Raw genomic sequence first — 24,057 nt, 5'->3', positions numbered from 1 at the left:
ATATAAAATAGAACCAAAATGACTTTTCCATGCTTACTGTACATATAACATAAGATTTGCCGATCATATGGAATCCATAGCGAAATAAAATTCCATTTTGGTCATGTACAACAACTCAATACACGTAACCTGATGCATACATGCAAACTGTGGAATGGTCAAATATTTTGTCGACAGTGTATTTTCCAGGCTACGTATTTTCTGCGACCGTCCATTATAGCTCATTAGCGTTGCGGCCTACATATCTAAGCTTCAAGTTACAAAAAACAACCTTTTGAAAATAACTGTTATAATAAAGTGTTTCATCTCATGGTGAATATTCATACTTTTCAAGATATATTGCTGAAAACTTGAGACATTTTTTGTTTCCAATGTTTGTTAAAAATCACATCTCTTGAAAGTAAGTATGTCCTCATGCAAGGCTTATTAGTAAGAAACCACTCTTGAGACCAATTGTGGAAAGCGAAGGAACATTTTTGGTTTTGAGTCTGAAGGTATTACTACAGAACTCAAATTGAGGGTTATTATGTTATTATATAAAAAATGTATATGTAAAATGGCTCTCTGTAGAAAAGTAGTAGAAAAAAATGCTTATTAAGACACACCATGGTCACAAATTATCTAAACAAACAAATAGACGACCAGAATATATGTAGGGAAGCTTCAGGGTATGTTCAGTCTCATTTTAAAAGGCATACTTGCATTATTTTCTTCACTACCTCCAAGTGCCTAACTTAATAGTCATTCTGCTGAAATACACCTGTGACATGATGGACCGCCTATGCCACCCCGACTGCTGTTGCTGGGAACTGACTGCGCTTACTTTGCCACCATCCCCTTTCATTATTTCAAATATGCCCCTCCTGCCGCAGTAGGAGGAGCCTGTTGCCAGCACTGGACTCCTTTATGGCATCCAGAACCACGTTCCTTCTGGTTAACTTGTCGCTGGTAGTGTACTCCCCTGCTGGTACACTTGGGCTGGTACACTTGGGCTGGTACCCCTGACTGCTTACTATGGATCAGGGTGCTGTGAATGGATTTCCCCCTGGCCTATCACACTGGCCAGAGCTGCTGGGTAGTGGCAGTGGGGTGGTGCTGGAGAGCTGGTTCCAAACCTCAGAAACAGCCAGAAGACGGATTCGATTTAGGGTCTAATCTGTAGGCCACAAGATTACAGCAATATTGAAGAAGTTGTCAAGCAGGGTTGAAGGAAAGAGTGATGTTTATTTCGCTCAACTGATTAAAGGTATCAGTGGTCAGGTAAGATGGAACATCAGAATGATACATTTCAGATTACAAGGGCTCTCTTTTTATACAGTTTTAGACACAGCCTCACAGGTTACTTTTAGAATCAGGATGCAATTTGTTTATCCAAACATGGATTTACATGCAATGCAAACCTAACAATATTTACGCTTATCTGTGATATCCTAAAGCCTTGCTGTGATTTCCTGCATCTTACAGTGGACATCTGACAGCAAGTCTAATTACCCCTACCTCTCCCTTAAGGGGTATTGGACACTAACATCAAAAGGTCTAATCAACATGAGATTAGCATGGGTGCTTCCTTCCAACAGTTGCAGAATACACATTTACTCCAAAGAAAAGAATTCCCCGAGAAAAGTTGCAAACCCCAAACAAGGCAATTCCTTACACCAAGATATACAAAACACTTTCTAAACAAAGGCTTATTGTATCAGATATATACATCAGAAATAATGCATTTCCTTTAGCAAGGTTAAAACAGAAAAAGCTAATTTTCTCCCCTGGTCTCAGAAAAAAATATTTCCTGTATCAAAATATACATAATATCAAAAATAAGTGCATTGGCAATTATATAAATGAGTGCCCTGCGCTATTTCCTTAAAATAAATTTATACCATAAGTTATTTGTAAGTGATCGCGTAACAACACCTAAATAGTGCAATTACATAAGTGGGCATGAATAACAGAACTAATGTTTCTCCTGAAAACCTCCACACAGCTCAAAACGACTCCTCCATCAAGACACTTGCCAGTCTTGCTTCCTAGAACAGATATTCCTTTTGCTCTTCTCACAGAATGAGCTCATATTGTGTGTATATTTTGAAAAATACATAAATTGTATTACCATTGATTAAACAAGATGCAACCATTGCTGGGTCATTCAGCAGTTAACTTCTTAATGACCAGATGAACTGTCAAGTCCATAAATATTGGGACATCGACACAATTCTCATATTTCGGGCTCTATACACCACCACAATGGATTTGAAATGAAATTAACAAGGTGTGCTTTAACTGCAGACTGTCAGCTTTAATTTGAGGGTATTTACATCCAAATCAGGTGAACAGTGTAGGATTTACAACGGATTCTATATGTGCCTCCCACTTTTTAAGACACCAAAAGTAATGGGACAATCGACTCAAAAGCTATTTCATGGACATATGTGGGCTATTTCGTCATTATTTCATCATCAATTAAGCAGGTAAAAGGTCTGGAGTTGATTCTAGGTGTCACATTTGCATTTGGAATCTGTTGCTGTCGACTCTCAAAATGAGATCCAAAGAGCTGTCACCATCAGTGAAGCAAGCCATCATTAGGCTGAAAAATCAAAACAAACCCATCAGAGAGATAGCAAAAACATTAGGTGTAGCCAAATCAACTGTTTGGAACATTCTTAAAAAGAAAGAATACACCGGAGAGCTCAGCAACACCAAAAGACCCAGAAGACCACGGAAAACAACTGTGGTGGATAACAGAAGAATTTTTTCCCTGGTGAAGAAAAACCCCTTCACAACAGTTGGCCAAATCAAGAACACCCTCCAGGAGGTAGGTGTATATGTGTCAAAGTCAACAATCAAGAGAAGACTTCACAAGAGTGAATATAGAGGGTTCACCACAAGATGTAAACCATTTGTGAGCCACAAAAACAGGAAGACCAGATTAGAGTTTGGCAAACAACATCTAAAAAAGCCATTAAAGTTCTGGAACAACAGCCTATGGACAGATGAGACAAAGATCAACTTGTACCAGAGTGATGGTAAGAGAAGAGTATGGAGAAGGAAAGGAACTGCTCATGATCCAAAACATACCACCTCATCAGTGAAGCATGGTGGTGGTAGTGTCATGTCGTGGGCATGTATGGCTGCCAATGGAACTGGTTCCCTTGTATTTATTGATGATGTGACTGCTGACAAAAGCAGTAGGATGAATTCTGAAGTGTTTCGGGCAATATTACCTGCTCATATTCAGTCAAATGCTTCAGAACTCATTGGACGGCGCTTCACAGTGCAGATGGACAATGACCCTAAGCATACTGCAAAAGCAACCAAAGAGTTTTTTAAGGCTAACAAGTGGAATGTTATGCAATGGCCAAGTCAATCACCTGACCTGAATCCAATTGAGCATGCATTTCACATGATGAAGACAAAACTGAAGGGAAAATGCCCCAAGAACAAGCAGGAACTGAAGACATTTGCAGTAGAGGCCTGGCAGAGCATCACCAGGGATGAAAACCAACGTCTGGTGATGTCTATGCATTCCAGACTTCAGGCTGTAATTGACTGCAAAGGATTTGCAACAAAGTATTAAAAAGTGAAAGTTTGGTATAGGATTGTTTAGTTTGTCCCATTACTTTTGGTCCCTTAAAAAGTGGGAGGCCCATATAGAAACTATTGTAATTCCTACACTGTTCACCTGATTTGGATGTAAATTCCCTCAAATTAAAGCTGAAAGTCTGCAGTTAAAGCACATCTTGTTAGTTTCATTTCAAATCCATTGTGGTGGTGTATAGAGCCCAAAATATGAGAACTGTGTCGATGTCCCAATATTTATGGACTTGACTGTATTTTGAACATCAATGACCACTGAGAATAACCTATTTTTGCATTCTTCCAAAACGTTTTATTTATGTATTTGTGTGTTTTCTTCTTCTTATGATCAGGTGGCACAAAAATTGAGAATTATACTCACTGTTAATTTCCTTTCCTTGAAATACTCCATGGCAGCCCTTACAATGGGTTAAACCCTGATCAGCTAGTGTAGACAGGAAGAAATTTGTCCCACCTGGCCCCTATATAAAGGCAACTCCTACTCTTCCTCAGTGTCTTTCGTAACTTCCCAAGCCGTACTATACATAACTACAGAACAAGGATGGGTAAATATAGGGCTGCCATGGAGTATTTCAAGGAAAGGAAATTAACGGTGAGTATAATTCTCAATTTTCCTTTCTCTACTCCATGGCAGCCCTTACAATGGGATATACCAAAGCAGTACAATAATTGGGAGGGCAATAAAACAAACACCTTAATAAAGTCAAACAGAAATTTTATTCACAGTGCTTGTTGTGTTTCTTTAGAGACTGAAACGTCAAGAAGATAATGGCTAGAAAAAGTGTGCATTGACGACCATCCGGTTGCCTTACAGATGTCAGTTGCCGATGCATGTTTTCTATGTGCCCAGGAGGTTGCTACCACCCTAGTTGAATGTGCTTTCAGTATTCTAGGTACCTCCTGCAGGCCTGTGCAATCACTTCTCTGGTCCACTTTGCCAATGTGGGTTTGGATGGGGCCTGTCCTTTGCGAGGACCTTTCGGAAGCACAATAGTTGCTTTGTCTTCCTCAGATTTTTTGTTCTGATGATGTACGTAGATCTAGCCCTCACTAGGTCTAGAGCATGGTTGTCCAACCCCCGGCCCGCATGCGGCCCAGCATGCCTGTAAATGTGGTCCAGCAGGAGTTTTGGTTGTGGCAAGGGGGCAGCGCTGAGGAAAAAAATCCAGCAAATAAAAAAAAAAGAAAATACCTTGCGGTCATGTCAGCTGGCTCTCCGGCTCCCTCCCTGGTCTCCTCCTCCGTGTGGCGCTCGTAGTGAATGTCGGGGGTGACGTCATCACACCCGACATCCATTGCGCAGCGCAGCACAGAGAAGTCACCCGCGTGAACTATCAGCAGCAGTGAAAGATTATCCAGTATCTTATTGTTGTTACTCTGAATTTGGACTTTCTGCACCATGCAATTATGAACTAGCTGTGTTCTCTGTATGTATCTAATATAAATATTAAGAGATAATTGTATTTTTAATATTTTAAACCATTTTAAATGTGCAGTGCTGAGTAGGGTGAAAATATCACCCACTGTTACCCTCATCGGAGGCTGCTCCATGAGCCATTTTTCCCGCCACCCTATCATTAAATCTCTATATCGGTGACCATTTCAAACTGGTCAATAAAAAAAATGATTCATGGGTGCAGAAAGAGAGAAAAAAAAGTTTTTGGCATTTAATTCCCCCGAACCCCACTAAGGGGCAGATGCAGGTAAGTTAAATTGTAGCTGGTAATGGGACTACTGCTTTAATCATGATTCTGCAACAGGTTTCCTAACTCTTACTAACTTCATTTCCAAGTAAGTTTAATATGTTAACTATGTTTTCTATGTTTTTTTCGATGATCAGCTATCGTTAGTGTTAGTGTATTTTATGTGCGGCCCAAACCAACTCGTTGTCTTCCAATGTGGCCCAGGGAAGCTAAAAGGTTAGACACCCCTGGTCTAGAGTGTGGAGACGTGTTTCGTCACTGTTAGCGGGATGAGGACAGAGATGGCAGAATCGGCACCTAATTGATGTGGAATGAAGATACCACCTTGGGTAAATAATCCGGATTCGTCTTCAGAACCACTCTTGTCTTCATAGATATTCAGAAAGGGTTCTTCACACCATAAAGCATGTATGTCCCCTATTCGACGAGCCTAAGTGATAGCCACCAAAAAGAGTACCTTTAGAGTGAGGCATCTAAGAGATATGTCATGTAACGGTTCAAACGGATCGGCTGTTAAGGCATCCAAAACAATATTAAAGTTCCCAAGGGGCTAAGAATGGTTTTCGTCTTGGGCGTAACCTCTTTAGTGCTTGAAAAAACTGAAAGATAAGACTCTGAGACTCCAGTTTGAAATCAAGAAGGATGCTAAGGGCCGATACTTGTACCTTCAGCGTAGCAGGTGCTAGTCCTTTAACAAAACCACCTTTGAGAAATTCTAACACACCGGGCACACTAGCAGACATGGGATCCTCTTCGCCATGTCTCCTGCCCAACAGATAAATTTTTTCCAGATTCTGTAATAAATCACAGAGGAGATTTTCTTCCTGGCGTGAATTAGAATGTCTATTACTTCATCCGAGACCTCTTTGGATTTTAGTAATTGCCTCTCAGTCTCCATGCCATCAAACTCAGGGAGTTTGGATTTGGATGTAAAACTGGACCCTGATGTATGAGGTCTGGCCTGAACGGTAACGGCCATGGATGTTCCAGAAACATTCTCTGTGCTACAGCGAACCAGGGACACCTTGGCTCCGCCGGGAGGATCGTCATCACCTCCCCCTTTCTCTTTCCTTATTTTTCGGAGTATCTGAGGGATGAGTGGAAAGGGAGGAAATACGTACCCCATTTTAAAGTTCCACTGTATTGATAGGGCATCCACCCGTAGGGCTCTGATGTCTCTGTGACAGGAGTAGAAGAGGGGTACCTTGGTATTGCTTCCTGTGGCCATAAGGTCTATTTCTGGTGATCCAAATCTGCATTGTACCAGCTGTAAAACGACTTTTGTGCAGCTCCCACTCCAACGGGTGAACTTGGTGTCTGCTCAATAATCCGCCACTACGTTGTCTTTGCCTGCTACGTGAAGGGCTGAGAGAGATCTCAGATTCGCCTCTGCCCACGCCATCAGAGCGGTTATTTCTGCCAACATTGTTCTGCTCTTGGTACCACCATGCATGTTTATGAAGACAACCACAGTCCTGTTGTTGGAGAAGAATCGTAGATGCTTGTCTCATAGATAGGGCTGAAAGTATTGAACCGCCCGCCAGACTGCTCTCATCTCCAAGACGTTCCCCTGAAGAATTCTCTCTTCGTCTCGCCAAGTGCCCTGCGTGACCATACCTTGCATGTGAGAACCCCAACCTAGTGCACTGGCGTCTGTGGTAAGGATATACCAGTCTGGTACCGAAAGGGTCACACCTTGTTTTCTTAGATCTGGGAGCTGCCAACAATGTAAGGACTGCCTGGCTGATCTTGAGAGATTGATTTTGGAGTCTAGGGACCCCACTGCGCAAAGAGGTTTGCTTGAAGAACTCTCATATGCCACCGCGCCCATGGGAGTATTCCTATTGTTGAGGAAAACATTTCTAGGAGGCGTAGACATGTTCTCGCTGACACACGAGGTTTGATTTGAATCAGGTGTGCTAACGACTGGATCTTGTCGGCCCTTTCTTGCGAGAGGCAGACTTTGTCCATACGTGTATTTATTTGCACTCCTAGAAATACAAGCTGTTGTGATGGTATCAACTGTTTTTTTTCTACATTGACTAACCAACCGTGTGGTTGCAGAAACTGGATCATTTGAGATGTAGTTTCCCAGGCTGTTTCTTCTGATTTTGCCGAAACTAGAATGTCGTCCAGATATGGCCACAAGGTCACTCCTCTTTCCCTGAGCGCCGCAATTAGCATTACAAGGACCTTGGTTAATGTTCTTGGAGACGTGGAAAGGCCAAACGGAAGACAATTGAACTGGAAGTGATGCCCTAGAATGCAAAACCTTAGGAACTGTTGGTGATGGGATGTGACCGGAATATGGAAATATGCATCTTTTAAGTCTATTGGGTTAGAAAATCTCCTGTTTCTAGTGCTTTGAGAATTGTGTTGACAGTTTCCATCCTGAAATGTTTTGCTTGCACATTGCAGTTGAGAGCCCTTAAATCTAGCACTGTCCTGAAGGCACCTGATGCTTTCTGGACAAGGAACAGTCTGGAGTAGGACCCTTTTCTTTCTCGTGCTGACGGTACTGATACAATAGCTCTTGTTCTCACCAGGCCTCTGAGACTTTCCTCCGATGCCTGCCGTTCTAGGGAAGATGAGGGACTTCTTGATTGAATGAATTTGTTGTCTACAGGGTATGTATGAAATTCTATGGCATATCCCTTGGTGACTATCTCCTGGACCCATTTGTCTTGTGTGGTCTGAATCCAAACTTTTGCAAAGCGTGATATCCTGCCACCCACTGGAGTTAGTGGGGACTGGATTCGTAGATAGTCATTGGGGTCTTTGCTGTCCTTGCTTCCCCCTTCTTGGTCTGAAGGGCCAAAAGGACTGTCTTGCCATACTATCCTGTTGTCTAGAATATCGTCTCTCCGGCCTGTAGGTACGGCTTCCTTAAATTGCTCTGCATAAGGTTGTCCAGTTTTTCGCCAAACAGAGAACTGCCTTCATATGGAAGAGTTGTCAGACGGCTTTTAGATTGGTGATCTGCCGCCCACGGACGTAGCCAGAGCGCCCTTCTCGCTACTACTGCTGAAGTCATGCTCCTGGAAGAAAACACAATCGTATCCAACGCAGCTTCACACAAGAAATCAATACTTTTTTTTGCATAATCTCTAGGGATACGAGAAGATACACTCTATTTATCTTTCCTCGATATCCGTATGTAGAGTATTGCCCATAGTCTCGGGGCTCTAGCTACCGAAGCCATGGCTACCCCAGATTTTAGGGTTTTGCCGGAGGAGATAATTTCCGGAAGGAAGTCTCCATTTTCCTCTCCATAGCATCTTTCAATGGACCCCCATCATTCCATGGGAGAGTGGTCCTTGAGGCTAGGCCAGCTATAGCTGAATCCACTTTAGGCACTGAACACCATTTCAGCATCTTCATCCTGAAAAGGGTACATGCGGTTTAGCCTCCCCATGTTAGGATTACTTTTGTCTAGAGCCTGACGTTCTTTAGTAATCAAAAATTTTACTACTTTATGCGTATGGAACACTCTAGATTTCACTCGGTGCTATGCAAAGAATGCATCCTGCGGTTTGATTGGTACTGCTGGCTCTCCAATAGCTAATGATTTGTTAAAATGCTTCAGTATAATATTTACAGTATCCAAATTAAACATTCTGGGCTCCTCTTTCACCTCAATCTCACTATCGGAGCCCGAATCCCATTCCTGAGTAGAGCTGAATGTTTTGGAGGATGACCCTGGCCTTATTTCCTTCATATATTCCATTGTAGGGACCCTGGCCCTTGTAGCTCTCTGCTCTGGAACCTGAAACTCCTGCATTGCTTTAGCCATCCATGAAAAGAACTGCCCGAATTGTTCAGGGGGGGCAGGCTCCTCTACAGTTTCCGGGGTGCATGATACACATAATGGGTCAGTACAATCCTTCGGCAACCTGCCATCACAGGCTGCACACACACGATCATTTACTTTACATTTCCTTTTTCCCTGCACAAGCTCCACAGAGGTACTGTAAACACATAGAAACGAAACTAAGTAACCTATCCTTAGGAATAAAAAGGACCCATTACTAAGGGCTTACCTTGGGCTGTCCTTCGGCTTTTTTGGGGCGGGTTCTTGGTCAATAGTGCACGAATAGCTGCCAAGTCTTTTAGCTTCCAACACCAAGCAAAGACTGAACCTCATTGATAATGGGCTACAGCTGCTTAATATGGTGCCTGCTCTCGACATCATCATAGTGAGTCTTAGCATACTTGTCACCCGATTCTTTCCACAGGTGAGTCTGCCAGAGAATCAGCGCTGCTGGCAACGTATAGCGCGTGCGCACTGTCCTCTGTGCGCACCTGTGTGCACAACCCCGGGAATCTCATAAGATTCAATCAAAGAGAACACCCGTGCCCAGCTGAAACTGCCCTGCAGCCAGCCCAGAGGAAAAAGACATAACCTCAGGTAAGCCCTCTCGAATAACATAAACAAAAATATCAAACACTCACTACACTATCCTGTCCTAACACTGCTGAGACAGGAAGAAAAGACATTGAGGAAGAGGAGGAGCTGCCTTATATAGGGGCCAGGTGGGACAAATTTCTTCCTGTCTACACTAGCTGATCAGGGATTAACCCATTGTAAGGGCTGCTATGGAGTAGGGAAAGGAAATATATTTTAAAGTGCACCCCACAAGAAAATATAGGCAAAGCAGAAAACAAAAGTACCTTAATATTCTGCTACAGTTTAGTATAAGATCAAATATGTGTACCGCCAAGAGGAATTTTAGGCCCCAATACACAATTTCTTGGGGCCCCTTACATAGCCACCAACGAGAGGGGGGTCCACAACAGGTTAGTGGCTCCTTGGCTCCTCCCACTATACAGCACCCCCCCTCCTTCTCCATGGCAATGATTGTTAGGGCTAGCATTCAGTGCAAACTGGATCTAGAAGTTGCTGGCTAGGAGTTTCAATTTAATTCTGATGTCACTATTACCTACCTGAGTCCTATGAATGGTTGTCCTAATGGGGTCACCTAAAGTGCCACATACATGTGCACCAGGCCTGGCGCTTCCATTAGGCAACCTTAGGCAGCTGCCTAGGGCGCCGCTGACTAGATTTTCTAATTTGCGGCAAAGGTGCAGCGGTGGCGTGGCGCCAGTTGTTTTGTAGTGTCCCGGTTCTCGCTGTTAAAAATTTTGCTTAGGGCGCAGAGAAACCTTGCACCGGCCATAATGTGCACACAGCCTCTAGTTCAATCTAGGTTTATAAAGTACCTTCTGAAAGGACACTTGAAAGTATCCTACTGATAAGAAGTCCTTGGATGGACACTACGGCTAGATTTACTAAACTGCGGGTTTGGAAAAGTGGAGATGTTGCCTATATCAACCAATCAGATTCTAGCTTTCATTTATTTAGTGCATTCTACAAAATGACAGCTAGATTCCGATTGGTTGTTATAGGCAACATCTCCACTTTTTCAAACCCGCAGTTTAATAAATATACCCCTACATCTTTACTTGTCCATTGATTTTTGCAGCTTTTATAGCAATGTGGATAAGTGCAAGATTAAGATGCACTAAGGATTGAGGAAAGAAAAGAAATCCAAAACAATTGCAAACCACTTTGAAGCCAGTTGAAACACATTACCAGCTCTTGACTATTCCATTTCATTACACACATAGCTACCAAATCTCTAATCTATTTGAAATTAAAGGAGGAAATCTACAGCAAGTATAGCTACTACTGTTGCTGATTTATTGTAGACCAGGGGATAAGCAGAAGTCTGCTCAAGTGTACCTATCACCCAATTACCATATGTAGACTTTACCTATAAATTAATGTGCATATGCACCATGCACAAACACAGGTTATTTTGGTAGGGTGAACGAAGTGAGAAAATGTAAAACATCAATCTCATCTGTAACAAAAATGACTAAAGCAAACTTGCTTTCAAATCTGTAGAAAATAAAAACGGTTTCTTCATAATGAAATTGTGATGCTGAGCGACAATGATCCTCCACCTAGAGTATAACTTGCACACTTGCACAGTTCTGTGAAGCCATTATAATGGATTTGCATATGGTCAAAATTTTATTAGCTTCAAATCTTAGAAAGATGCATGCATAATTTCATGGTGTTCTTTGCAGCCTGAACACACTGAGCGCTAATGTGATGCCTACTGTTTAGAAGTATGCATAAATCTTTCACTGTCAAGGATAAACCAAGTTTTCAGGTAGTATGACAATTTTTGCTGTGAAATGTTCACTGCTGCATTCTTTATACTAGGAAGTATCTTCACCCATTCAAAACAGCTAATCTAAATGTATTTCCATTTCAGTCTCCGTTTGTATGTCACCTTGCCCAGAATACAACCGCCCTCCCCCCAAAAAAAACAAAAAACATAGCGAACAGTCTGCATCTACCATTATATAGAAGTTTTGCAATGCTTTATGAAAGAGCATATAAACCCCAGCCAGCTGCTGGGAATAAGTAAAGGGAAAACGCTCACTCATATACGGACAGTCAGCTTTACAGGACAGGTTGTGAGGATGACTATATGGTAATGTACTCCAGCAGGGGTGTGCCTAGCCATTCTGCTTCCTCATGTGACAAGTGAAATGTCTTCCCTATCATACCAATGTTTATGATAATCTGTTTATGATAATTAAAAGAGATGAACTGTAAGAACTTGAAGAGGACAATTTAAGAAACGTAGAGTTTCTTGAAACGGAAAATTATTTCCTTCCTTTTACTGTCCCCAAAACTTGCTGCCTCAGATTCTCATTGCAGGCACACTCCTTTACTCAAAGGGTCAATATAAATAAAAATATGTATAATATATATTAAGTTTAAACATAATATATGTATCCAGAGTCCAGCGTAAGTACTGTCAGCATGACACTTAGTGATTTTTTGATTTTCAGTAAATGCAGCTCAGGATAGTGCATTACATATAGCTCTACAGCCCTCCGTGAGTACATACCCTTACAAGAGGGAATGTAAAGGTGCTGGTGAGAAGTGAAGGGCTCTGACTAAGATTAAAAAGAGGTACTTTAAGTTATGCTACTGAATAAAAGATTTATGAACATTAAAAAAAAAATGCACAAATTTCTTTCAAAAGAGGTTATGTACCCCAAACCTTAGAACTAATACAGTTTTCAATTAATTAATGAATTTAAAACCACATAATTCTGCTTTTGTTAGTCATTAAGTTTAGTATACCTGCTTCAGAGGTTTACTCATAACTCTTCGTCGGTAAACCCCTTCTCTAAGGCAGTTAAATCTGTAGTACTTCTGCTCTATAAATTAACAAATACTCCAATTTAATATCCCTGGGCTAGACGGGATATGACACAGCTCTGCAGTGCTTCCTTCATTTGACACAATTCTATCCAAAAAAACAAACCTGCTACAATATCCAAGGGTCCTAGATACAAACAAATCTGTCAGATAATATAAAGGCTTACTAAAAGTAATAGAAGGCTGAAAATAAACAGAAGTACAAGCTGCAGGAGGTTATGCCCCAAAAAAAGGAACAAAGACAAGTGCTGCATATCCTACAGGCATCATAGCTGGGCCCCAAGAGCATTAAAGGCCACATATAGATGGGACTGTTCTTATGCAGGAGAGCATGTAATATTAATATATATATATATATATATATATATATATATATATATATATATATATATATATATATATATATTAGATTTGCTAACTTTCCACAGAAATAACTACCACAAAGCAATTTCATGTATAAAGGACACAAAATGAACTCTGCAAATCCATAACATTCTGTTTTTAAATCCTTTATTTTCAGAGTTCTGTATGTAAAGTATAACATGCTTCAACTTTTCACAGAGAAAGGATGTTTTGCTCAAATTATAATTGAACATTTTGTTCGCCTCTCTGCTACTGATGATCTGGCCCAGTCTGTTCAATTGTTATCTAGAGCTGGGTAATAAGATTGCCATGGTCGGGCCTTGATCTCACGGTGAACGAGTACAGTCCATGTTACACATACAGAGATGGGCTGCATTATTTCAAAGGCTTTGAGAGTGTGACTCAGTTGTGTGATGTTGTCAGTGGCTTTTGACTGAATCATGAATACATCCAATTATGTGTGATGCTGACAGAAAAGAATATTGATAGCCAATAATTACAGGCTTTTCAGGCCAACAAAGCAGCTCTTTCCTCTTTTAATAAATTATCCTAGAACATCAATCTTAAAAATTACTATGCCACAACTGACCCAGACTGACTTGCATGACTTTATATCTGATATGTTTCCAACTAAGAATGGTTGTGGACATTCTGGCTTTTTATAACAAATCAGAAATATATAGCATATAAGCAATAGCGTGGAAATGTGTTCTATGCAAATGAAAAAACCTAAATGGACAGCTTTTTACTTTAATAGAAAACACTTTACTAGGCACACCATGTGCTTTATTCACAAAATCTATTAAGGCACTCTACAACAACATTGCTTTAAAATTACATACAGCAAAATCTACTAGTAGCACAGTGACACTGCACAGAGTTCAATAGAAGTGCGGCAACGTCAGAGAAAATTTATTAGTGATGGTGGCCGTCGTCGTAAAAGAGTAAAAACCATTCTTACTCAGACTATACCCTATATGTGAAGATCTGTTAAAAAACCTCAGCTTGAAGGAGCTGCAAAGACTTTGACTCTACCTACCATCATTTTTATCATTCAGACACATCTCCATGATTAGTGATGCTGGAAGACTGTCTGTAGCAGCACAGGATGTTAGAATATTATAGTGGAGAGAATTCTAATATTTTTTTTCACTTATTTTATTCTAAAAGGACAGAAAAGGGACACTTTTACAAAGCCTGACTTTTGTTTGGGGAGCAGTGATGTCAAACGTTGGCATGGTTCAAGCATAAAGCATTTTATTAATCCTGCTAAAACAAGGTCTGTGCAAACAATGGACAAATATAAAGTGTATTTAAAAGGATGAATTAGCAGTGCATGGTTTTTGTGTTGTGAAACGTTCTATCAAGACCAGCACACTTTCTAGAAACATATCAAACTTGCCAATTGATTCTCAGAGCCATATGAAATTTGTACAACTTTGAACTCTCAGAGCATAAGTGTTCCTCGACGGTCTAACGAAACAGCTGCCCTATTTTTGAGTTCTTCAGAACTTAGGGAAAATACAATTTTCAGTAATAAAAGTTTTGTTTTGGTCTGCAATTAGTCAATTTGTTTTTGAATGTTTGGAATAATCTGAAAAGAAGTACTAGAAAATGACTGTTGCAATAGAAGTAAATCAGGTGTCCTACATAAATTAGAATACTTGTGGAGATTAAAACCTGGTGTGCTACTATTTGGGCCTTTTCCTACTTGCTGTGGTAAACTTGAAAATGCTTTTGTTTCTAGAGGTGTTCTCTCTATAGACATAGGAGCACTCATACATTACATTAATGAAAGCCAAGCTGATCAGCAGGACAAAAAGCAGCATGCTGGGTTTGTAAACACAGGTTTCTTAAAGAACTCACGGATTTGCTTGAAGGGGTAACGGCACCACAGGGAAAAATTTTGCATTTTTATGCAGTTTTTGTACACCCACAACACATGAAATCCATATAGTTATGACAGAAGTCTACTTTAGTTTTGGATATCCTATAGCTGTGTTTTGACTGTGCACAGTGGCGGATCCAGGGGGAAAGGGGGGGGGCGATCGCCCCCCCTAGCAGGGGCTTGCTGCCGGCGGCTGCACACTGTGCAGGTCCGTTCAACAGTGACAGTGTGCTGCCCGGCTGCTCTGATTGTGTTTTAAACACAATCAGAGCAGCGGGGCAGCACACTGTCACTGCCGAGCGGACCTGCACATACTGTGCAGCCGCCGGCAGCCTTAGAAATTAGAAAGGGGCGGGGCCTAAATCGCCCCCCCTCAAATCGCCCGGGGTATAGCAATAGTCTGGATCCGCCCCTGACTGTGCAGTGTTTCACTTATGTTCACTTATGCACTATATATTAAAAATTAAAAAATTGGTAAAACATACATTTAATTTCTTCTACTTATTTAACTACCTGGAGCGTTCATGTTTTAGTGGAAACCCCGCACACTGCACTTACCGCACTTTTCTCCCTTTGCTTGCTTTGGTGTCTACTTTCTTTTTGATCTTGCTCCTTAACTTTTGAATTGTGAGCCACTGCCTGGAAAGAAAGAGTGTGTGTTTCAAGGTACAAGCTAAGCAAAATACAGAAGTAAACATGTTTAGCAAAATTAAAAACATGAGCAGCACAAACTTTTACTAACTTAAAGCCTAGCATTACACACACACTGCTCAGACAATCATATCCCACCATCACCATAATTTACACCTTCACTCAATTTCTTCTATTTGAATAATAGGATCCCAAGAAAACACTTAAAACCCGCTGTTTATTTGCAAGATTTTGTCTTTGAAATGGAAGTGTACTCTATATGTAAATAAACATTTTATTTAGTGGTTAATCATGGCTATTCACATTCACAACATGAAGCCATGGGCTATATTCCTTTACACTAAAGGGTGAAATGCAAACCACAAAAAACATTGAGCAATAGCACTATCAATTGCAGTAAGAAACGTCCAGCCAAGCATAATTAATATATATATATATATATATATATATATATATATATATATATATATATATATATATATATATATATATATATTTACCAGACTTCTTAAGTTAAAAAATATTTATTACATTTAAATTAAACATGTTTTTGTTTAAATTATGCAATATATTAAACATTTTAATGTGGTATATCAGATAAAAACAACCCAAGTATACAAACCGGTTCATCTGTGATATCATTAATGCATATACATTAGTAAATAATCAATAAATCATAATTTGGTTTACGCAAAATTAAAGCAAGTTCTAAAAACAAAATTGGTGTTAGTATTGCCATCATCAAGCAGTCTTTACTCAAGAAATAATTCATTTTCGTCCAGGGACCTTTTGCTATACAGTTGAAGCTAGAGAGTTAAATAATAATTACAGAAATGATCAATGGTTAATCAATAAAGGGTATTGCTACCTGCCCTGGAAAAGGGCAAGAGGTTTTAAAAGCTACTCCAACATGTGAACGAAACACTATTACTAATACATATTTTAACTGTTCTAGCAGAGTGGATGAAATTGAAAAAAAATATAATTTTAATGTATTGATTTTTTTCACTATTATGTAAATTTATTTTTTGCTGAATATAACGGACCACTTAATACAATTAAATAAGGAGCAATTTGAAAAACATACTCTTAGGGGGAGATTGCTGGCAATGTGGCGTGCGAACGTTGTGCCACGCACATTACCGGTATTCACAGTAGAAATCTTCACTCATTTTCCCTCATACCTCTATGGGCTGACAGAAAAAATGAGTGGAGATTTCTGTCAAATGTCTGATGCAAGGTGTCTCACGGACATTCTGGAGACGGCCCCTAAGCGTGAAGTAAAATGTACCACAAAGTTGCATGTGTTAATATGACAATGTCATTTTATATAGTTAACCCAACTAGTTAGTAAATGGAAGCCCTAGCCTAGCTACTATAGTATATGCTTAGAAACACTCTTGTACAGTGCATATAACGTTTACGTTAGATTCACACACTATACAAAGCTCATTTGAGAAAAGTAGGTGAAAGCTAGGGGCTTCTATGCTAACATAGGATTTGATGGCAGGAAGGTACCTCCTGGCTTATCTTAACAATAAAAAAAATGAAAAGATGTTCTTCCTTATGTTACCTTTCAGTGATAATAGTTAAGCGCTCATTGACTAGATTTGAATAAACAGTAGTATAAGAAATGTACCCTGCCAAGGGAATGATGTTCGCACAAAAATGTACAGGATAATAGGTAACTGTCTTGTTGCTACCAACTGTACTGAAACAGGGTTAAAACACAATTAAACAATAAATAATCCTATAGGTCTAAAACCAACATAAGTCCAAATGCTGTATGACATATGATAAGTGGACAGCCTAATTAGAAGCATCCTGGTACATTAACTTATTAAGGATCATCCTGGTATTTATCAATATACTGGCTCTTTTAGACTGATCATGATTTTTTTTTAGTATGTTGGTTTTATTGTGTTAACATCATCCCCTTGGCATTTCTCACAATACTGTTTATTAACATCTATGCAATGAGACACGCTTCTAGCCATCCTGAGGACGGTAGGGGTACATCTAATCCCTAATTTCAGCGTTCCGTCTGACGCTGCCGCTATTTTTGTTTTTATTGATGTTTGTTAATAAATTTTTATGTATGGTTTTACACTATGAAGTTTTTTCTTCTTTTGGATTCCTTTATGACTGAGTGGGATTCCATATTAGAAGACCTTTCTGTGTAAGGAGTGACATCCACATTACAGGCTTGATTATATATGCCTTTTGGTGAGTGTGTACCCCTTAGGGGTTAAGTTTAACCCTCCATTTCATGTGGTGATCCAGTCCTGTTATCGAGTACACGGATATTATAGGGGTTTTTTGTTTCCTCTGCTATTGTTGATATTTTTGCAATTTGCACTATGTTTTGTTTTTTCTTTTTTATGTTTGATCTACGAGGAATTATGAAGCTATTGGGATTTTATCAGAAGACTTTTTTGCTCCTTATTTGAATATAGGACATTTGAACTTCCCGATTAGCAATTTTTTGATTGTTTATTGAGTCTCTTGATTAGCGCTCGTTTGCAATCATTTTGTTTTGTATACATTATATAGGTTTTGGTGTTACCAATTGTTTTGCTGCAAGCTGCCTCTCAGATTGATACATCTTTTGCGCCAGGGACTTAGTCATCTTTTGTTTTGCTTTTGTTATCTATGCAATGAGTGCTTAACCATTATCACTATACTCTACTTTTAAGGGAGGGATACCCTTGGTTAGTGCAGCTCTTGCGCCACCAGAGAGCGCAGTCCTTTCTCAATTTGTTTTTATGTTATCTTTCAGTCATCTTCCATTTAATTTCAGTGTGCCCCCTCCCCCCATGTTAAAGTTCCTGAACTTTGAATTTTTGTAAGGTATTAATAAATATATCAATCATTTCATCTCTGTCCATTGTCTTCTCTAAGCTGTACATGTTTAACTTTTGGGGGGGGATTCAATTAGCCACGAAGCGTCTCACAGACGTTCCGGAAACAATTTGTGGCAGAGATTTCATAGAAATTTCCGCTCATGGGGTGTGAGGAAAACCGAGCAGAGATTTCTATCATAATTGCTGGCAATCTGCACAGCGCGATGTTCTCACGCCACATTGCTGGCAATTGAATTCCCCCCCTTGAAGTCTTGCATGATATGTTATGTAGCACATGCATCCTTTTAGAAGTCATGCTGTGGATTTTTTATTTTATTAATGTATTTTTGGTGTTGGGGTCTCCATAACTGTATACAGTACTCAATGTCAGAACTTACCAGTGGCCTACAAACATACTTGCCTACACTTTGGACTTCCCTTTAGTGAGAAGGTCCAAAAGACAAGTGCGGGGGGAGTGACGATGCAATTTTCTTCATCACAGTCCCTCCCCTGCTGAGCAATGTTGATATTATAGTCATTACGCAGTGGTGGACAGGAAACGGTCATAACAACGCAATTCGCATCCGTAGCATTCAGCTATAAATCGGGTGTCAGGCGGACCAGAGAATTATGTTGGAGTGATGGCGGAACGGAAGCTATAGGAAATATTCAGAAAGCATCAGCCATCTGGTATGCGACAAAACCAGTGCTTACTGAAATACTTTGTCAGATATTAGTGAAACATATCACTTCATCAGCCCTGGTCTTGCTCATTTAGAACTGGCGAAGACCAGGTATTGACAAGCAGAGAATAAAAGGGTAATGGAAGCCTTCGGGAATAGGGTCCCATATTAGTGCGCAGGTTATTCATCTCCACTTGCAGGTAAATACCTACCATGTATATCTTTTACACACATAATGATTAAAAGTGCACACAGGATGAATCAACTATTTGCAAATTCTGCATCTACTATAATGAAGTTAAATGGTAATTTTGATAATGAAAATGCCTAAATGACTAGTAGAGTTTATCCAACACATAGCAGCTAAGTACAAAATTCTATTTACAAAACATCACCCTTTAGGTCTACTTCAATTAAAGCAATCAATTATATTTTCTAAAGAAATATCTAAATTCAGTTATCAAAACTAAAAAAGTTTTCCTTTATATTCATGTGATTTTAGTGTGATTTTCATTGATTTGCTTCAGTGAACTATACCCAGGTCTAGATTTTGTCTATAGCCCTGCACATGGTCAGAAAAGCATTTAACATTGAAAATACTGTTACCCACTAGTAAAGGCAAATCTGAATGTTGACAAGTTATTTTTATTCTTAAAAGAAAAGAGCTATTTAGAGTTATTTAATTTCTATGCATGGCAGCAGTGATTAAGTCCAGTTGTGTCTGCTCACTTTACATATGCATCAAAGCTCCATGACCAGCTGTCTATGACATAAAATTACAAGAAATAAAAGCAAAAAGTATTTATACCCAGTGTTCCTATACTCTGGAGAACTTGGTAACAACATTTTGGGGTAATCTTCTGGGACTGTGCCAATTATATAAAAGTAACTATGGAATTATATTTTTTTGTGATTTCCATGTCTAATGTCCTTAACAAAATATAATTAATTCAATAAGTTTCAAATTAAAACACTATCCCTTCTAATAATAAAAAGAAAAAAAATATATAGAAAATTCTATTTGAAATAAAATAATAAATAAATATAATATACTGCTGGCAAAGCCATCGCAGCACAAAAATTGCTCTGGTCATTATGGTGCAAACTACCTCTGGTCATGATGGGATTAGTAAGCATTGTGTGTCGCGTGTGACAGGGTGGGGAAAGGGGCACAGAAATAAGTTATTGTATAATTGAAATGGGGGTCGAATGAAATTTCTCTTGAGAAATAATGGCTGTGACATCATCTGCAAACATTACATGCAATGATTAATGTCAAGAAAAATTATTTTATCCAGTCTTTATGGCTCATATAATTGTGCTTGACCTCTGAGCTTTCAGTTTTTTTTTTTTTTTTTTTTAATACCCTGAAAAGACAGTGCTGGCAGCATAATGTTAATGCATCACACTTACCTGCCCATAGCCACCTGGTCATTAGGATCTACAGATGTTGTCTTTCGCTCTATCAGTTCTCGAAGTAACTGCAAGATTAAAAAATGTTAGAGATTTTATTTTAATAAACGTCCTCCTATTGATACAGAATATTTTTGTTTAGAAGTCTTCTAATTAGATTTAAATTAAACAAAGTTATTAATCATCAACATTCATAATAGACACCTCTCTTTTCTCCTATGTAAAGGAATAGTTTGGATAAGTGGGGTTCCCCTACAGCAATATAAGGCCTATGTTCAGCGGGGCAGCACTTGCAGACCTTGATGGAATTTTATAACCGCATGTTGAACATCTGAACATAGAGTGTGGCTGTCTTTACGTGCTTCTGGATTCAGTAAAAGAAAGCCTGAACTCCCAAACTTCACTTCTGGAATAAGAACCAGAAGAGAGACACATAATCAAGGAGGTCACGCACTAGCCAAACATGGGCCCCTGTTGCAATCCCTAGACATAATTTGCAAATAGTATAATTGGGACAATTGATCTAGGGCATTAACCCTCACCTTTGGAGGTTAAACTGCAAGCTACATTTGTTTGCTTTCATCTTGATAAACACAACAATCTTTTAGAAATCTTGATGACTTGTGACTTAACAATCTCACCAACTATATAAGTACATTCTATGAGGATAGCTTTAGGTTTTATCATAGATGGTATTTTTCTGTTTTTAATTCTATCATCTTAACTGCCATAAAAAAAAACTTAAATATTGTAAGCTCCATATGAGAAGGTATTTATTAGCAAGTCTGCCAATCATGCCTACTGCCTCTTTGCCAAGCCACACTCACATAGAAAATGATGCAAAGTTATGTTTATGTTAATTAGACATGTGCAGCGTTGACCCAATAAAATCAGCATGCACCAGAACAATGAAAGAGGCATTATTATTTGTGTTGAGTTAAAAGACCCAAGTTACTCAAGACTGGGTGACTAAACAAAAAAAGCATTATGAATGTCTTCTTTCAGTCCATTAAATTGAAACAGACTTTCATCCGAAGTTTATTTTGCTAAAAGAACTTGTGAATGGGTCACATTCTGTAATAAGACACATTCACATGTCCTAGCATTCTCCGTACAGTCCTAGAATTTACACTGAATGCTTATTTTATTCTAACTCGACAGTATTTGTGGGGGAAAATGGTTCCAATAGAAGGTTTAGTGTATTTGTTACCCTAGGGTGATTTTCAGGAACTTGGCAAACTTCATATCACATTATTTTTGTTCCAAAGATTTGCAACTTTAGAGTCTGTTTTGAAGCAACAACCCTGACACTGAGTATCTGCATTGACATGGTTGGATGTGGGTGGTGATAAGGGGGAGACCAAGTACGAGGAGGTGTTAATGGGGGCAAACCTCACACAGAGCAGGCCAACATATTGTCAAATTGGGATAAAGCCCCATTAAAATGATGTGCTACTTAAAGTCCAGAACAGAAAAATGAGAATCGTTCAGCGAAAATGTTGGGGAATATAGTGCATTAAGGTCTGCCTAGAATATTAATATAGATTATAATAAAAATAAATGATAATATAAACTGCACTGTGCATGGTGCGCTTAGATGTACTACTCCGGCAGCAAATCATCCTTGGAAATATAATTTTATAAAATATGTTTAAATTATAACTCCAGTACAAAAAACAAAACAATTCACACAGTGTCTGGGTGCGGTAAACAATGCTATTCCCATTACTCAATAAGAATTGCATTATACTACAGATGGGATGAGCTAGCTGCCATAAATAATAATAAGGGATTCATCATGCTATTAATGTTACCATTACAAACAAAATTGGATGGTACGTCAACATAGCACTGGGGAAAAAATAAAACCAAATCCTTAACACTATCCTGCTCTGCGATCCCCAGGGTTACCTTCACTTCTAGGCCGTATCTTGTGACAAAAGAACAGCAATTGGTTTTTTACTAAATAGTTTAGTGTCTACCAATGTATCAGGACACTAGAAGGTACTAAGATTTGTGTCAAGAAGATTAAAATTGCACAGTGTAAAAACGAAACCAGTATGAAGCAAGAAAGAGGGTCATCCTAAGTTTCAGGTAACAGTAACCAGATTGGATCATGAGTTATAAAAAAAATATATGCTTACGCCGGCCATATTTCTCCAAGTCTGCAATGATATTACAAATCCATGGATCTAACAATCAAATATGAGGCAAAGGTTTATGCAAAGGCGGCATCCAAAAGAGGCTTACACTGGATTTGAGCGCAACCAATATTAAATGGGAAAAATACCACCTTTATACTTACCTAGATCTCCATTCATCACCCGGTATTACGCTCTGAATTTATTAGTCAAAACAGAAATATCTCTCGTCAAAGCTCAATATATTCTTTTGAGAGTGATATATGATGGCTCCCTATGTCTAATAATTAACTAGGAAGTGTGAGTAAATCATGCTGAGCATTAAGCTCTGATGTGTGAACACTGAATATAGCGGTTTTTAACTCATGAAGTGCAGATTGTCAGTGTAGGTAGTCAGGTGTAGCCTTGCACTGAATTACAAAGTATGTTATTAGCTGGATCTCTGAAGAAATTAATTTAAAATTTTGGTGGACAATAATATGCTGCTTTTAATTATTTTGTTTCCATGGTCATTCTGGTTCCAAATGGTCATAAAAGTTGTATTTTCAAAACACATACGAGTGGAGTATATTATACCTGTCACTTCCTTTTGAAATAGTGGCTTGTCAGAGAGTAGATACAAATAAAAGGAAAAAAAAAGAAAAGAAAAACCCACTCTTGAAAACATGACACCCTGTCCCTGCTTCCACAACCCCCACTATCACATAACGTGACTAGTGAAATGCCATCCTTCTTGTCTCTCGAAAAAAAGCTTTTGTGTCAGATCTATTCTACAGTATCTGAATGTACCGCTCATCTCAGGTTTACTGTCCTGACAAATAAAGGAAAAGAAACGCATTCAATTTAATGTAGGTGGTGACAGAAAACATAAAGCAATTTTCTTTATCCTCATTGTTGAATTGGCTTCAACTTGAATCTCTGCCTAATCCCACTCACCAGAAGAAATTAACCCGGTCAGCTGAACAGGTGCTATACTGTGTCTGTCAGGGGCCCCCTCTTCCCTACAATTACTAGCACACATTGAAGTGGTAATCTTTACAGATCATCTCTCCCAAGAAATACTGTTGTGGGGGAATGGAGCATAGGGAGGGGTTGGTCAAAGGGGAAAGTCGTGTGTGTGTGTGTGTGAAGGGGGTTGGGAGGCAAGAATAGAAAATTAATGTATAGCTGCCTTACGGCTCTGCAGATGTCTGTATGTGATGAACGAGGCTGGGATATTCTGTTGTTGCCTGCTGCCAAGGAGCGGTAAGTGATTAAAGCCGCCACAGCTTCAAGCACCATACTTAGAATCTGCAGGGTTTCCCCAGCCTTGCACCCATTCCTTGCTGTGCTGCCAGATGTTGACAACTGCTCTTGTTCTCATACACTCTACGGATGGCAGCAGTTGGCACGGAAGTCCTGCAATCTGGAACATTTGTGGAGACACTGTGTGCTGACAAGTGTCGCCTATTATTCACCTTTACAGAACGCCAGAGCGACTTTAATTCTCTGCCAATCGCCTCCTGGGAGCCAGCCAAGATAAAGTTTCGTCT

General features: G+C 39.4%; 1 protein-coding gene across 2 annotated transcripts in view; it reads right to left on the bottom strand.

Moving 5' to 3' along the window:
- AATF (apoptosis antagonizing transcription factor) overlaps window positions 1-24,057 on the bottom strand; it is a 118,048-nt gene that overhangs the window by 37,738 nt on the left and 56,253 nt on the right. For both annotated transcript variants that reach the window (XM_075195715.1, XM_075195716.1), the window contains exons 9-10: window positions 20,385-20,452; window positions 15,353-15,433 (exon numbers count right to left, since the gene is read on the bottom strand). In XM_075195715.1, coding sequence (XP_075051816.1) covers window positions 15,353-15,433; window positions 20,385-20,452 — 149 coding nt within the window. The remainder of the gene's footprint in view (window positions 1-15,352; window positions 15,434-20,384; window positions 20,453-24,057) is intronic.

Source organism: Mixophyes fleayi, chromosome 2 (assembly GCF_038048845.1).
Source record: "Mixophyes fleayi isolate aMixFle1 chromosome 2, aMixFle1.hap1, whole genome shotgun sequence".
In the NCBI taxonomy this organism is placed as follows: Eukaryota; Metazoa; Chordata; class Amphibia; order Anura; family Limnodynastidae; genus Mixophyes; species Mixophyes fleayi.
The sequence above is the reverse complement of the archived record's forward strand: the minus strand, read 5'-3'. Positions and strand labels throughout refer to the sequence as shown.